Here is a 14816-nt window from a genome sequence, read left to right as displayed (position 1 = left end):
TTTCTTCCTCTCCCAACAGTACCCTTCCACCGACACTCTCATTCGTTTGGGTGAACTGGTCCTCACCCTTAACAATTTCTCCTTCGAATCCTCCCACTTCCTCCAGACCAAAGGGGTAGCCATGGGCACACGTATGGGCTCCAGCTATGCCTGTCTCTTTGTTGGCTTCGTGGAGCAGTTGATCTTCTGTAATTACACTGGCACCACTCCCCACCTCTTCCTCCGCTACATTGATGACTGCTTTGGCGCCACCTCGTGCTCCCGCGAGGAGGTTGAGCAATTCATCAACTTCACCAATACATTCCACCCTGACCTTAAAATTTACCTGGACCATCTCTGACACCTCCTTCCCCTTCCTGGACCTCTCCATCTCCTTTAATGATGACCGACTTGACACCAACATTTTTTACAAACCCACCAACTCCCACAGCTACCTGGATTACACCTCTTCCCACCCTACCTCCTGCAAAAATGCCATCCTGTATTCCCAATTCCTCTGCCTCTGCTCCCAGGAGGACCAGTTCCACCACAGAACACAACAGATGGCCTCCTTCTTTAGAGACCGCAATTTCCCTTCCCACGTGGATAAAGATGCCCTCCAACGCATCTCGTCCACATCCCGCATCTCCACCCTCAGACCCCACCCCTCCAACCCTAACAAGGACAGAACGCCCCTGGTGCTCACCTTCCACCCTACCAACCTTCGCATAAACCAAATCATCCGCCGACATTTCCACCACCTCGAAACGGACCCCACCACCAGGGATATATTTCCCTCCCCACCCCTTTCCGCCTTCCACAAAGACCATTCCCTTCATGACTACCTGGTCAGGTCCACCTCCCCCCACAACCCACCCTCCCGTCCTGGCATCTTCCCCTGCCACTGCAAAAATTGCAAAACCTGTGCCCACACCTCCTCCCTCACCTCTATCCAAGGCCCTAAAGGAGCCTTCCACATCCATCAAAGTTTTACTTGCACATCCACTAATATCATTTATTGTATCCGTTGCTCCCGATGCGGTCTCCTCTACATTGGGGAGACTGGACGCCTCCTAGCAGAGCACTTTAGGGAACATCTCTGGGACATCCGCAGCAATCAACCACACCGCCCCGTGGCCCAACATTTCAACTCCCGCTCCCACTCTGCCGAGGACATGGAGGTCCTGGGCCTCCTTCACCGCCGCTCCCTCACCACCAGACGCCTGGAGGAAGAACGCCTCATCTTCCGCCTCGGAACACTTCAACCCCAGGGCATCAATGTGGACTTCAACAGTTTCCTCATTTCTCCTTTCCCCACCTCACCTCACCTCAGCTCAGCTCAAATCTTCCAGCTCAGCACTGTCCCCATGACTTGTCCGACCTGCCTATCTTACTTTTCCACCTATCCACTCCACCCTCTCCTCCTTGACCTATCACCTTCATCCCCTCCCCCACTCACCCATTGTACTCTATGCTACTCTCTCCCCACCCCCACCCTCCTCTCATTTATCTCTCCACGCTTCAGGCTCTCTGCCTTTATTCCTGATGAAGGGCTTTTGCCCGAAACGTCGATTTTCCTGCTCCTCGGATGCTGTGCTCTTCCAGCACCACTCTGATTTAAACTCTGGATTCCCAGCATCTGCAGTCATTGTTTTTACCTTCGACATATTGTCTAGCTATCACCATTGTTAACAGCTAACCTGAGAATGCAACTTTTTAAAGAAAGGTTTTGTGATTTACACATGGAAGAAGTGAAACTATCATGGTATTTAAACAGATGAAGATGAAAGTTTTTAAATCTATTATTTCAGTTACATTTTTGCTATAAATTCTGTTAGGATTGAGCCCTCCACTACCACCTCGACGCTCTGAAAGCTAGTGCTTCCAATTCAACCTGTTGGACTATACCTGGGCATGTGTGATTTTTAGCTCTGTGAAGGGGCGGGGTCAGTGTCAGTGAAGGGGCGGGGTCAGTGTCAGTGAAGGGGCGGGGTCAGTGTCAGTGAAGGGGCGGGGTCAGAATCGGGCTGAGATGCAGTGAGGGGGCGGGGTCAGTGTCAGTGAAGGGGCGTGTTCAGAGTCGGGCTGAGATGCAGTGAGGGGGCGGGGTCAGTGTCAGTGAAGGGGCGGGGTCAGAATCGGGCTGACAGGCAGTGAGGGGGCGGGGTCCGTGTCAGTGAAGGGGCGTGTTCAGAGTCGGGCTGAGAGGGGGCGGGGTCCGTGTCAGTGAAGGGGCGCGTTCAGAATCGGGCTGAGAGGCAGTGGGGGGGCGGGGTCCGTGTCAGTGAAGGGGCGTGTTTAGAATCGGGCTGACAGGCAGTGGGGGGGCGGGGTCCGTGTCAGTGAAGGGGCGTGTTCAGAATCGGACTGAGAGGCAGTGAGGGGGCAGGGTCAGATTCGGGCTGACTGGCAGTGAGGGGGCGGGGTCCGCGTCAGTGAAGGGGCGTGGTCAGATTCGGGCTGGCGCGCGTTGAGGGGGCGGGGTCATCGTGGGGACGGGTTTCGAGTTTGGGGACATCCAACTGGGAGTGAAGGGGCGGTGTCGGAGTCTAGAAGGGGGTGGGATCGGATTCGGGTTGACCGTCAGAGGTGGGGGCGGGGTCACAGCGGGCGAAGGGGCGGGGCCAGACTGGTCCTGGTGCCGTTACCAGGGAGACGCCGGGGCCTAGCCGACCGTTTGAGGCCTGTCGTGAGGGATCTCAGATCCCCTTTCTGACCTCGACCCTCTTTCAGGTCAAGTCCAAGTGCTGCTTTTACAGCGGGACCTAGGGAGCAGAGAGTTACCCATTGTAAAAAATAAGAAGCAGCTATTCGGCAAAGGGGACATCACTTACCTCAGTTTCCTCCCCCTCACTTTTCTGCACTCCCAGTAGCTGTCCATTAATCCCATAGTATTCCCATTGCCTCATCCAAATCCCATAGTATTCCCATTGCCTCATCCGTCCAGAGCCCTGACAGAAAGGTTTGCAACACAGAAAGAGGACATTGTGCCCATCTTGTTTGTCCCTATCATCTGCAAAAGGGACATCTGGTCTCATTCCCATCTTCCAGCTCTTGGTCCAAATGGTACAAGTGCATATCCAATTTTTTCTCTCTCTGGTGCAATGAGGCACTTACTACCTTTTCACATATCGTGTTTCAGATCCCAATCACCCTTTGAGTAAAAAGATATACCCATGACATCCACTAACTTTTCCCCCCCCCCACCCCCGGCAAAAAAAGCTTTCTGTTGCTTCCTTTAAATCTGTGCCTCATTTTACATTTTTTGTCAAGGAAAGTTGGATATCTTGAACCCTCGTGATTCCATACACCTTGATTTGATCTTACCTGTTCCAAAGAAATGAAATCCTCATCTCGCCTCCTTGTTTACAATATGTCATTTTGACAAAGATCTTGCTCTGCTCTCTCTACTGTTGTGATCACATCCTGTTATGTGGCAATTGTCATTTGCATGCACCATCTGTGGTCTTAACTGCTGTTTAGTACAGCAGTTTCCTGTCTCCAAATTCAATTGCTTGCTGTGACATTGTGGTGGCCATGCAGTCTCAGTACTGTGTTTCCCTGGCTAGTATACAGAAGGCTCACAGGGTCATCCATGACCTTGTCCACCAGACTCCTGTCCTCACTAACTCCACCCTTGACAAGCGTGCTGAAAGGAAGATCTTCCTCAAGTGTGAGCTTTTCCAAAAAACAGGATCATTCAAGGTAGGATGCTGTTGAGACATTGAAATGTGTTGGGAATGAAATGAAATAGGCAGTGGCTGACTCACTCGTAGCGGTCCAATTTAGGGGAAAGTAAATCGCACCACACAAACCTTGAACTATTGACTTTATTCGTGAGCTTATGGGGAGAGACAAGTCGACCAAATGTTCACAAGTCACTCTGACAAGATGCTGAGAGTTGCGTGATTATATACGTTACAATCATTTAACAATTAGCAAACTGTTAATTGCAGGATAATTAGCAAGTTAGGCACTTTATACTGGATTAGTGGTGCTGGAAGAGCACAGCAGTTCAGGCAGCATCCAACGAGCAGCGAAATCGACGTTTCGGGCAAAAGCCCTTCATCAGGAATAAAGCACTTTGCCCAGTCACTAGCCCCAATCACGTAGTGTCTGGACAGTGTTGGTTAGTAGCTGATAAGCAAATTTTTTTTGCCTGAAACGTAGATTTTCCTCCTTCTCTGATGCTGCCTGACCTGCTGTGCATTTACAGCACTGCACTCTTGACTCTAATCTCCAGCATCTGCAGTACTCACTTTCACCTAATAGGTTTTTGCAAAAGAGAAGAACATTCCCACGCAAGGAAGAAGTCATTTGTCAGGTAGCAGTACAGCTGCACGTCCAACCATCTCGCTGAGCCTGGGAAAGTGCGAGATTAGCAAGCAGACACTAATATGAGATTCAAAATGGTTTCCAGGCTTTTAATATGTGACAAAATGTCTGCTTCGAATCTAACAAGTCTCCCACAAAATGCCACCCCAGTCCAGCTGCTTTGATTTGTTGCTAATTCAGAAACAGGACAGGGATTAAGAAATAGAATTGGATCTGGGCTTTGAAACACACAATCTCAATGCACCCAAACCCTGAGAAAGTGTGTAGCCTTAAATTTGCTGCAGAGAATGCAGGAAAGTACTTGTTCAGAAGAATTGAGGACATCTGTTCTTAGTGTCAATGGATCAGTGTAAATAAGGTGATAACATTTGTTCACTTGGGGAATGTGTGGCAGTACTTCCTTCTTATGCCAGAGGCTGGAAGTGTGTATATTTCACATGTCAGATAATTAAATTGCTACTTTATATCAAAGACTCTTATCAAAACTTATACTCAATAGGAAAAGAACTTGTAATTTAATAAGCTGAGTGGAATATGCACGTAATGGAACAAACCTGATGTATTTTCATGTGTACCACACTGAGCAGATTTGAATTTAAGAAGCTCAGCTCCCTCATCTTGGAGTGAATGGGAAGTGAATGTCTCATTACCCTTACAGGCTAGGAAAACACAAAGGCTGAAAGTTGGAAGATGTTCATGTGTGAGTGAGAGAGAGAGAAAACATTCTTCTGTAAGTTACATTCACTGACTGAAGGGTTCAAGGGACACAGAGACAGAGAGAGGATGGAAATAGACAATAGATGCAGGAGTAAGCCATTCTGCCCTTCTAGCCTGAGAGGTGGAAAGATTAACCCTTTTTGGTCTGATTTGAGAGAACATTGGCTTGTCATGGATTGAATGTTTATAAGTTGTTCCCTGGAGCTTGAGATCCGCGAAGGTTATGAATTTAATTTGCATTCTGGGAATCTAAGATGATTTTAAAAGAAAAAGCCATTTTGTAGGACAATGATACTGGACATGCTAGCTGAGCAAGGTTACCTCATGGCCTTTCCACATAGTTTAGACTAGTCCCTCATTATGATGCCCTATTAAAAGGGAAGGTTATCTAGCCAAAGCAATCAGCCATTTGGGGCCCGGCTGGATCAAGCGTGTCCCACTTTGATATGCATTTGGCTTAATTAGTCAAGCGTACACAGATCTGTCAATGAGCTTCTCTTCCTCTGCAAACCTTTGCCATTTCATTGCTTCTTATCTGACTAAGGACATGTGGTGTTTTTGTAATTTTAATGCCAATATCTGTGTAAAGACAGCAGCAATAAGGGAGCAGCCTGAGACAGTTCTGATGGGGTAAGAGCTGGTGCTGCTCCTCTGCTAAAGGTTTTAGAACCTTAGCTCAAGCCTGGATTGGAGGTATCTGTGTTAGAGTGCTTCCTATTCCCTCCCATTGCACATGATCACAATCAGCTGAACTCCTTATCATTCACTCCATTCTACAGCATCCTAATGGACATAAATCCCTTCCCACTGTAGATATTCCCATTGGAACTAAACCCCTTTCCATACTCCCATTGTACACAATCCCAATTAACCAAACCACTTCCCATGCACTCCCATTGTACACAATCCCGATTAACCAAACCCCTTCCCATTCACTCCCATTGTACACAATCCCGATTAACCAAACCCCTTTCCATTCATTCCCATTGTACACAATCCCGATTAACCAAACCCCTTTCCATTCACTCCCATTGTACACAATCCCGATTAACCAAACCCCTTTCCATTCACTCCCATTGTACACAATCCCGATTAACCAAACCCCTTTCCATTCATTCCCATTGTACACAATCCCGATTAACCAAACCCCTTTCCATTCACTCCCATTGTACACAATCCCGATTAACCAAACCCCTTTCCATTCATTCCCATTGTACACAATCCCGATTAACCAAACCCCTTTCCATTCACTTCCATTGTACACAATCCCGATTAACCCAACCCCTTTCCATTCACTCCCATTGTACACAATCCCGATTAACCAAACCCCTTTCCATTCATTCCCATTGTACACAATCCCAATTAACCAAACCCCTTTCCATTCACTCCCATTGTACACAATCCCGATTAACCAAACCCCTTTCCATTCACTTCCATTGTACACAATCCCGATTAACCCTTCCCCTTTCCATTCACTCCCATTGTACACAATCCCAATTAACCAAACGCCTTTCCATTCATTCCCATTGTACACAATCCCAATTGACCAAACGTTTCCCTTTCACTCCAATTATATGCGATTCCAGTCGGTCACATCCCCTTTCTATTTCATCCCAATGTACACAATCCCAAGAGATCAAACCTTTTCCCATTTACTCCCGTTGTATAGAAACAGTTATCGTAAAAATCCAGGCTATTTAACACTACGGCTGGGCTGTACCAAGGCTGGGTCAAAGTTATAGAGTCCTACAGCACAGAGCCACACTCTTCCGCCCAAACTGGTCCATGCCGACTAAAATGTCCATCGACACTTAACCCCATATCCCTGCACTTGGCTCATATCCTTCCAAACCTTTCCTATCCATGGATTTGTCCCGATGCCTTTTAATTGTTGTTAATGTACCTGCCTCAACCACTTCCGCTGGCAGCTCATTCCATATGCGTCCCCCACCCCGTGTAAAAAAAGTTGGCCCTCAGGTTCCCTTTTATTCTTTCCCCTCTCACCTTAAACTGATGCCCTTCAGTCCTCAATTCCCCAACCCTGGGAAAAAGACTGAGTGTATTCACCCTGTCCGTGCCTCTCATGATCTTATACACTTCTATAAGATTCCCCCTCAGTCTCCCATGCTCTAAAGAAAAATGTTCTAGCTTGTCCAACCTCTCCCTATAACTCAGACCCTTGAATCCTGGCAACATCCTTGTAAATTTCTTCTACACTCTTTCCAGTTTAATAACATTCTTCCTATAGCAAGGTGACCAAAGCTGAACACAATGCTCCAAGTGTGGCCTCACCCATGTCCTGTACAACTGCAACATAATTTCCCAACTTCTATGCTCCGTGCCCTGACAAATGAAGGCCAGTGTACCAAAGACCTTCTTTACTGGCCTGTTTACCTGGGACTCCACTTTCAGAGAACCGTGCACCTGAACCCCAATGTCCCTCTGTCCCACGACACTCCTTAAGGCCCTACCATTCACCATGAAACTCTGACCTTGATTTGATGTTCAAAAATGCAAGACCTCACATTTATGGGGTCTTAGATATAATTCAGGAGCCAGACCAGTTAAGTGGTACTGCACTCTGCTGGTAAAACATTAGGATTACCATCCAGGTGAACAACATGCATTTTTATAGCAATCTTAACGCAGTAAAACATCCCGATAAATTATCAGGAAATATTTTGCAAGAGTTGAAAGGAAATATTAGGCCAAGTGACCAAAAGCTTGATTAAAAAGGCAGATTGTAAGAAATACCTTAAAGTCGGAGGGAATTCCAGTGTTTAGGGACCCAGGGAGCTGAAGATGTGGCCCCAGGGGTGGTGCAAGGGACATCAGGGTTCCTTGTGATGCCAGAATTGGCGGAATTCAGAGGTCGTGCAGTGTTTCGGGGGCTGGAAGATGTGACAGATACCGGGAGGGGTGCTGAGGAATTCATGGAGAGGTTTGAACAGGAGGAAGAAAATTTTAAATAGTTTCCTCTTCACCAGTGAGTTGATGAGGTCTGTTACTCCTTCCAGATCCGAGGAGCCCTGAATGCAGTGGCCAGCCTCAGCGAGAGGAGGCAAAATGGCAAGGAAGTTCCAGCCGTGGTGACTCACAGTAGTGGAAATCATGGACAGGCACTGGCCTTGGCTGCTCAAATGCAAGGTAGGGAGAGCAGAAAAGGCCAATTAAGACCTGTCCTCACCAGTATTATACATTGACAGATCTGTCCGTACCAATACTGTACCTCAGAATGATACAAGAACAGAGCCTTCTCCATCAGTCCAGTATCCTGGTGGTATATAGCAACAGACTGACTCCCACCAGTACTCTACCATAGTGTTGTCCAGTACTGGACCTGTGCCCACCAGTACTGTACCTTAATGTTATACAACAGACTGCCTCATCCGAAGGGCACAATCCCAAGGGTTTCTCACAGTTGAGGTTATTGTTGAAATGGTGAGCCAGTGATGGGGATGGTGAAGATAGGGGATGAGGCAGATCTTGGGTCATCTTGTCTCTTCCTCATTGGAAGCAGGTGCAGTAAGGTTAGGCGGACTGCTGTTGTTAAGTCCCGTGTAAATGTGTGTGTTTTGAACTGTCTCAGGGATCCCTTCATATGTGGTTGTGCCCCGAAATGCCCCGGCGTGCAAAAAGGCTGCCATCCTGGAGTATGGCGCGCACATTGTGGAATGTGAACCCAGCGACCAGGTAAGGCATCACCAGTTCACTTGTGTGGACTGACTTGTGACCGCTGGAGGGAGGGGGGGAAAACGAAGGGGCAAGGGTGTTTTGGGGGTTTGACAGAGACGCCAGTCAGGCTAAGAATCTCTGTGGTCTTTACTATACAACTCGTTCCCAAAAAGTGGTGGTGAGTATGTTGATGTTATATCTATCTATTTACTGCTGTTCCCGAGTTGCTCCTTGCTTCTTTGTGAACTAGTCTCTGTTTTCTATTTGTGATGGGTGATTCTGGTCTCCTTTAGAAGTAGGGACACCTCCACCTGTACCCTTGATTGGGTAGCTTGCTGTAAAGAGACATGAAGTTGGAATTTTTCAATTCCTTTCGAACACAAACCACAAAATACAAAGCCCTGTGAGTGAATGTACTACCAGCACGTGTAAATTAATCACACTGGAAGATAAACACACAGGTTTGAATAGGTGCCTGGAGATAGCCAATCTGTACTGCATTTTGTTTACTCATACATGAGGTGTGGGCATCACCGGGTGGACCAGCATTTATTGCCCATCGCTAATTGCCCGGAGAGCATTTAAGATTCAACCACGTTGCTGTGGGTCTGGAACAGGTAAGGATGACAGATTTCCTTCCCTAAAGGGCATTAGCAAACCAGATGGGTGTTTTTCCTGACACTCACCAATGGTTTCATGGTCATCAGTAAACTCCCATTCCCAGATTATTATTGAATTCAGATTGCACTATCTGCCATGGCAGGATTCGAACCCAGGTTCCCAGAATATAACCTGGGTTTCTGGATTAATGCTCTGCCAATAATGTCACGAGGCCATCGCCTAGCCCTAACCCCCACAGCAGTACTGTGAGCAGTCAGAGTTGACTCACTTGGTTTGAATTCCGTACAGAAGAGGCACTTCAGCCCCCTCAAGTCTGTACCACCAAAAACATACTACCACCTGCATTAGTCCCACTTTCCCACACTAGGCCCAAGCCTTGAATGTTAAGACACTACAAGTCTGCATCCTCGTACTTTTTAATGGTTGTGAGGGTTCCCACCTCAACCCACCAAGTCAACTCATTCCAGACCCCTACCACCCTCTGGGTGAAAACGTTTTTTCCTCAGATCCCTTTGAAACCTCCTGTCTTTTACTTTAAAATCATGCCCCATTGTTAGTGACCCTTCAACTAAGGGGAATGGCTGCATTCTATTCACCCTGTCCATGCCCCGTGTAATCTCATATGCCTCTATCTGGTTCCCCCTTAACCTCCAAAGGGAGCAACCTGAGCTCATCCAGTCTCTCTACATTTCTGAAATGCAACATTCCTGGCAACATTCCAATGAGTCTCCTTTGCACCCCCTGCAATCCCATTGCGTCACAGAATGGTGGTCAGTCAACTAAGGTCAAGTTCCTGTTGCATCTTTATGTCATCCAGAGTCCAACCCATCTTTGATGGTGTTGGCTGCCTATTCCAGCCAGCGGGAGGTATCGATGAAGTCAATGACTGGAAGGTTGGCTTGCATGATGGACTCTCTCTCTGTATTGTATTACGGTTCTCTATTTCCATGCTGTGTAAAAATTGTTGTTCCCTTTCCAGCCCGTTAGGCCGATGAGTGCAAGATGAAAAGCTCCAACTTCATGTCCCTTTTTAGCAACATTTATGTTCTAAACGGCCAAACAGTGATTAGTTTGAAATCCTCAATCAGGTCATCCCCTCAGGCTTCACTTTTCTACAGTTCGAAGGCCAGTGCGGTCCACCTATCCTAATACATTAGGTTCAAGCAACACGGCTAACTGCTAACAAAAGGATTAGATCCCATTAATTTCAATGAATATATTTTATTTGATTTAATATTTTATTGTTATGTGTATCTAGGTGAATAGTTTTAGTTTACATGCAGTACAGGTAGATCATACCAAGCAAAGTGCATAAGGGCAGAGTGAGGAAGTCAGTGTTTTTTTTTAAAAGGATATTTTTATTGAAAATTTAACATTTTTACAAGTTTACAAAATAAAAAAAACCAAGTATAAACATTGATATATGATTAAATCTTAAATAAATAATAACCAAAATTTAACAAAAGAAAAATACCGAGAGAAAAAAAAAGCAAAACTCAACTAACTACTAATCTAACCTACAACTAACCAGAGTGTATAATTAAGTCTCTTACATTATTCAAAGAAGAGAAAAAAACCTGACAGATAACACAGAAATTAGATAATGTATTAACATCAAATGTAACAAAACCCATATTCGTGCGGGATTCCTCTCCCAATGGGCCCCAGACGAGCCAGGTTCGTTATCTCAATTAAATAAAAGCCCTTGTTAGGATGGCCGAAATATCTGTATTTATATAATTCAAGAAGGGCTGCCATATTTTATGGAATAATTCGGTCTTTTGGTGCACCATATTTGTAAGGAAGTCAAGGGGAATACATTCCATAATTAATCTGTGCCAATTTGAAAGTCCAGGGGGGCCCTCAGCCACCCAGTTCACCAAAATATTTTTCCTTGCAGAGAAAGAGAGAATAGAAAATAATCTCTTCCCGTGCATATCCAGGGAGGGAAAGTTCGAAAAGCCCAAAAGGAGAGATACAGGGTCCACTTTAATTTCCGTTCCTAAGATTTCTGTCAGAGCACTTGCTACTTTAGTCCAATATCTACGGATCTTATGACAGGTCCATAGGCAATGTACAAGAGTGCCCACCTCTATTTTACATTTGGGACACATTGGAGATGCTCCTGTCTTAAATTTTGCCAATCGAACCGGTACTATATTGGCCCTATGAAGTATCTTCAGCTGGATAGCCTGAGTTCTGTTGCAGATGGTGATTCTTCTGGCGTTTTCCCAAATGTCGTTCCACATTTCTCTAGAGATTTCTGGTCCCAAATCCTGATTCCATGTTTTAAGCAGATTGTCCATATCTCCCGATACTTCATCATGTAGTAAATGATAAATAGTGCTGACGGAAGATACCCCCATTGGCCATAGCACTCTACTTTCTCTATCTGATTTGTAAAGACTATCTAATAACGTAGTCTTCTTCTGTATGAATTTGGAAGTATCGAAAGAGGTCTCCATTAGGTAATCCGAATTTCTGACGCAGCTGTTCAAAAGACATCAGGACCCCATCCTTAAATAGGTCCCCTAGACATGAGATACCCCTGGATCTCCAGAGTTTAAAAGTGGCATCTGTAAACCCCGGTTGGAATCCCCATGCTCCCACTATCGGTGCATAGGGGGATGTTTTATGTGAATTACCCTCATTTTGCCGCATTATATTCCAAGCTTTAATTGTGTTTAGTATTATAAGGTTTTTACAGTGATCCGTAATGATTTTCCTCTTGTCTGAAAATAAAAAGTTAATAAGTGGGTATTTTACTTGAGAAGCCTCGATGTCCAACCAGATTGATTGTGGATCAGACAAGACCCAATCGGCTATGTAACTTAATAGGGAACTTAACTGATATTTCCTGAAATCTGGGAAATCCAATCCTCCCATTGTCTGTGGAAGCTGTAGCTTCTTCAGCTTAATAAGGGGCCGTCTATGATTCCAGATAAAGGAACCCAACCAGCCATATAATTTACGTAGTGCCAGCCTCAGCAACATTCTCATAGGGTATAGGAGACAGGGCAGGACGTTCATTTTAATTAGTGCTATTCTACCCAGCCAGGAAATTGGAAGGTCTCCCCATCGCTGGAGGTCCTGCCTTATCCTTTCCAGTAAATGCACAAAGTTAGCCTTATACAACTGACCAAATACTGGGGTAATAAAAATGCCTAAATATAAGAAACCCTCCAGGGACCACTGAAAGGGAAAGTGGGATCCGTCCAATAAGTGGGATATACTAGCAAGACCACCCATTGGCATAGCCTCCGATTTTGACAAATTTATTTTATAGCCTGAGAATACACTAAATGTATTAATAACTTGGATTAAGCGAGGTACGGACATCCGAGGATTACTGAGGAATAGAAGAACATCATCTGCATAAAGGGTAATTTTATGTTTACTTGTACCAATCCTTGGGGCCGTTATATTAGGGTCAGCCCGTATAGCTTCTCCTAGTGGTTCAATTATTAGCGTAAATAACAACGGCAGCCCCTACCCACACTGAAGCTATCCGAACCTAATCCATTGGTAACCACAACTGCTTTGGGATCACTATACAATGTTGAGACCCATTTGGTAAACACCTGTCCAACGCCAAACCTTTCCAATGTGTAAAACAAATATGACCATTCAACCCTATTAAATGCCTTTTCCGCGTCTAATGAAACTGCTACTCCTGGTATCTTTCCCTGATGACAGGCTTGAATTACATTCAAAACCCTTCTAACATTATTGGATATTCTACGGCCCTTAATAAACCCCGTCTGATCCTCCTTTATGATGTGTGGCAATACCCTTTCTAGCCTCAATGCTAATGTTTTAGAGAGGATTTTAAAATCTACATTTAGCAAGGATATTGCTCTGTATGATGCGCAATCTTCTGGATCCTTTCCTTTTTTAAGGATAAGAGAGATATTTGCCTCTTTCAGCGAAGGCGGGAGACAGCCCTGACTGTATGAATAGTTATACATGTCCATAAGTGGACCAGCCAATATTCCTGTAAACTCTTTATAGAATTCAGCTTGAAAACCATCTGGGCCAGGTGCCTTACCGCTCTGAAGTTGCCTGATTGCGTCAAGTATTTCTTGGATTGTTAGGGGAACATTCAAGACCGATACCTGTTCCGGAGTTAGGTCCAGAAAGGTCAAGTTTTTAAAAAATGATTGCATCCTCCTAGTCCTGTCTTCACAATCCTGCGATTTATATCAATCAGAATAAAATTTTCTAAAGATTGCGTTAATCCTTTTATGATCATGAGTCAGAATACCCGTACTTTCCTTGATAGATGTGATAGTTTGAGGGGCCTTCTTTTTCTTTGCAAGAAATGCAAAGTATCTACCAGGTTTATCGCCAAATTCATATAACCTTTGTTTTGCAAATAATATTTCCCTCTTAGCCGTTTGAGTAAGCGTAGTGTTTAGAGCTGTCCTAAGAGCCGTAATCCTTTGCAATTTGATAATAGAAGGTCTATCAGTGTATGCTGTTTCAGCTGCTTTTAAGCGATCTTCAAGCAGACGCTGTTGTTCTCCCTTCAATTTTTTCTGGGTCGCTGAGTAGGAGATGATCAAACCTCGCGCGTAAGCTTTGATGGTCTCCCACGTCATTGATGGGTTACTAGCCGTACCTGAATTAATTTCTAAAAAAGTTTTAAATTCTTGAGAGAAGTACTTTACAAATTTACTGTCTTTCATTAGGAAGGGGTCCATACGCCAACGCGGAGGGGATGTCCCATTGTTCCTCGCCTTAGTTTCCATATATACAGCAGCGTGGTCGGAAATTGCTATACTGCCTATTTTACAGGATGATATGGAATTTAAAAAAATCGAGGGGGCAAAAAACATATCGATTCTGGTATGACATTTATGTGGATTGGAGTAAAAAGAAAAATCTCTGCCCTGTGGATGGAGACATCTCCATACATCTACTAATCCTAATTCTTTGTTCAAATCCACCAATTGTCTAGATCTGGGAGATACTCCTGCAGTACTCTTGGGAATCCTATCTATTTCCGGATCCACAATACAATTAAAGTCTCCCCCTATAATTGTATGACGAGCATCGATAGCCATCAATTTTGAGAAGGCTTCCGTTGTAAATTTAAAAGGATGTGCCGGGGGGCAATATAAATTTAAAATCCCATATTCCTCTCTATTTATAAGGGCTTTAATCAGAATATATCGTCCAGACTGGTCTTTTATCTGATTTAGGATTTTGAAAGGGAAATTCTTCCGAATAAGAATAACAACTCCCCTGCTTTTTGAGCTAAAAGAAGAAAGAAAGGCCTGGTCAAATCCACCCTGTCGTAATTTCAAGTGTTCTTTATCCAATAAGTATGTCTCCTGTAGGAGAGCTATATCAACCCTTTCTTTCTTGAGGCTTGATAATATTTTCTTTCGGGTATCAGATCTCACGGTGGGAGAACACTCTGGTGACAGTGATCACAGCTGCCTCACATTTACCATAGCCTTGGAGAGGGAAAGGAGCAGTTACCG

At 45.0% G+C, this 14816-nt stretch overlaps 1 protein-coding gene across 3 annotated transcripts in view; it reads left to right on the top strand.

Annotated features, from left to right (window-relative positions):
• LOC140457071 (serine racemase-like) overlaps positions 1–14816 on the top strand; it is a 28953-nt gene that overhangs the window by 2090 nt on the left and 12047 nt on the right. For 2 of the 3 annotated variants that reach the window (XM_072551041.1, XM_072551040.1), the window contains exons 2-3: positions 8049–8178; positions 8621–8724. In XM_072551041.1, coding sequence (XP_072407142.1) covers positions 8172–8178; positions 8621–8724 — 111 coding nt within the window. In that variant the 5' untranslated portion in view covers positions 8049–8171. Of the gene's footprint in view, positions 1–2608; positions 3685–8048; positions 8179–8620; positions 8725–14816 lie in introns of those variants that run through there. The other variant, XM_072551039.1, reaches the window with a different exon arrangement.

The sequence above is a fragment of the Chiloscyllium punctatum genome, chromosome 31, assembly GCF_047496795.1.
Source record: "Chiloscyllium punctatum isolate Juve2018m chromosome 31, sChiPun1.3, whole genome shotgun sequence".
Classification (NCBI taxonomy): domain Eukaryota; kingdom Metazoa; phylum Chordata; class Chondrichthyes; order Orectolobiformes; family Hemiscylliidae; genus Chiloscyllium; species Chiloscyllium punctatum.
The sequence above is the reverse complement of the archived record's forward strand: the minus strand, read 5'-3'. Positions and strand labels throughout refer to the sequence as shown.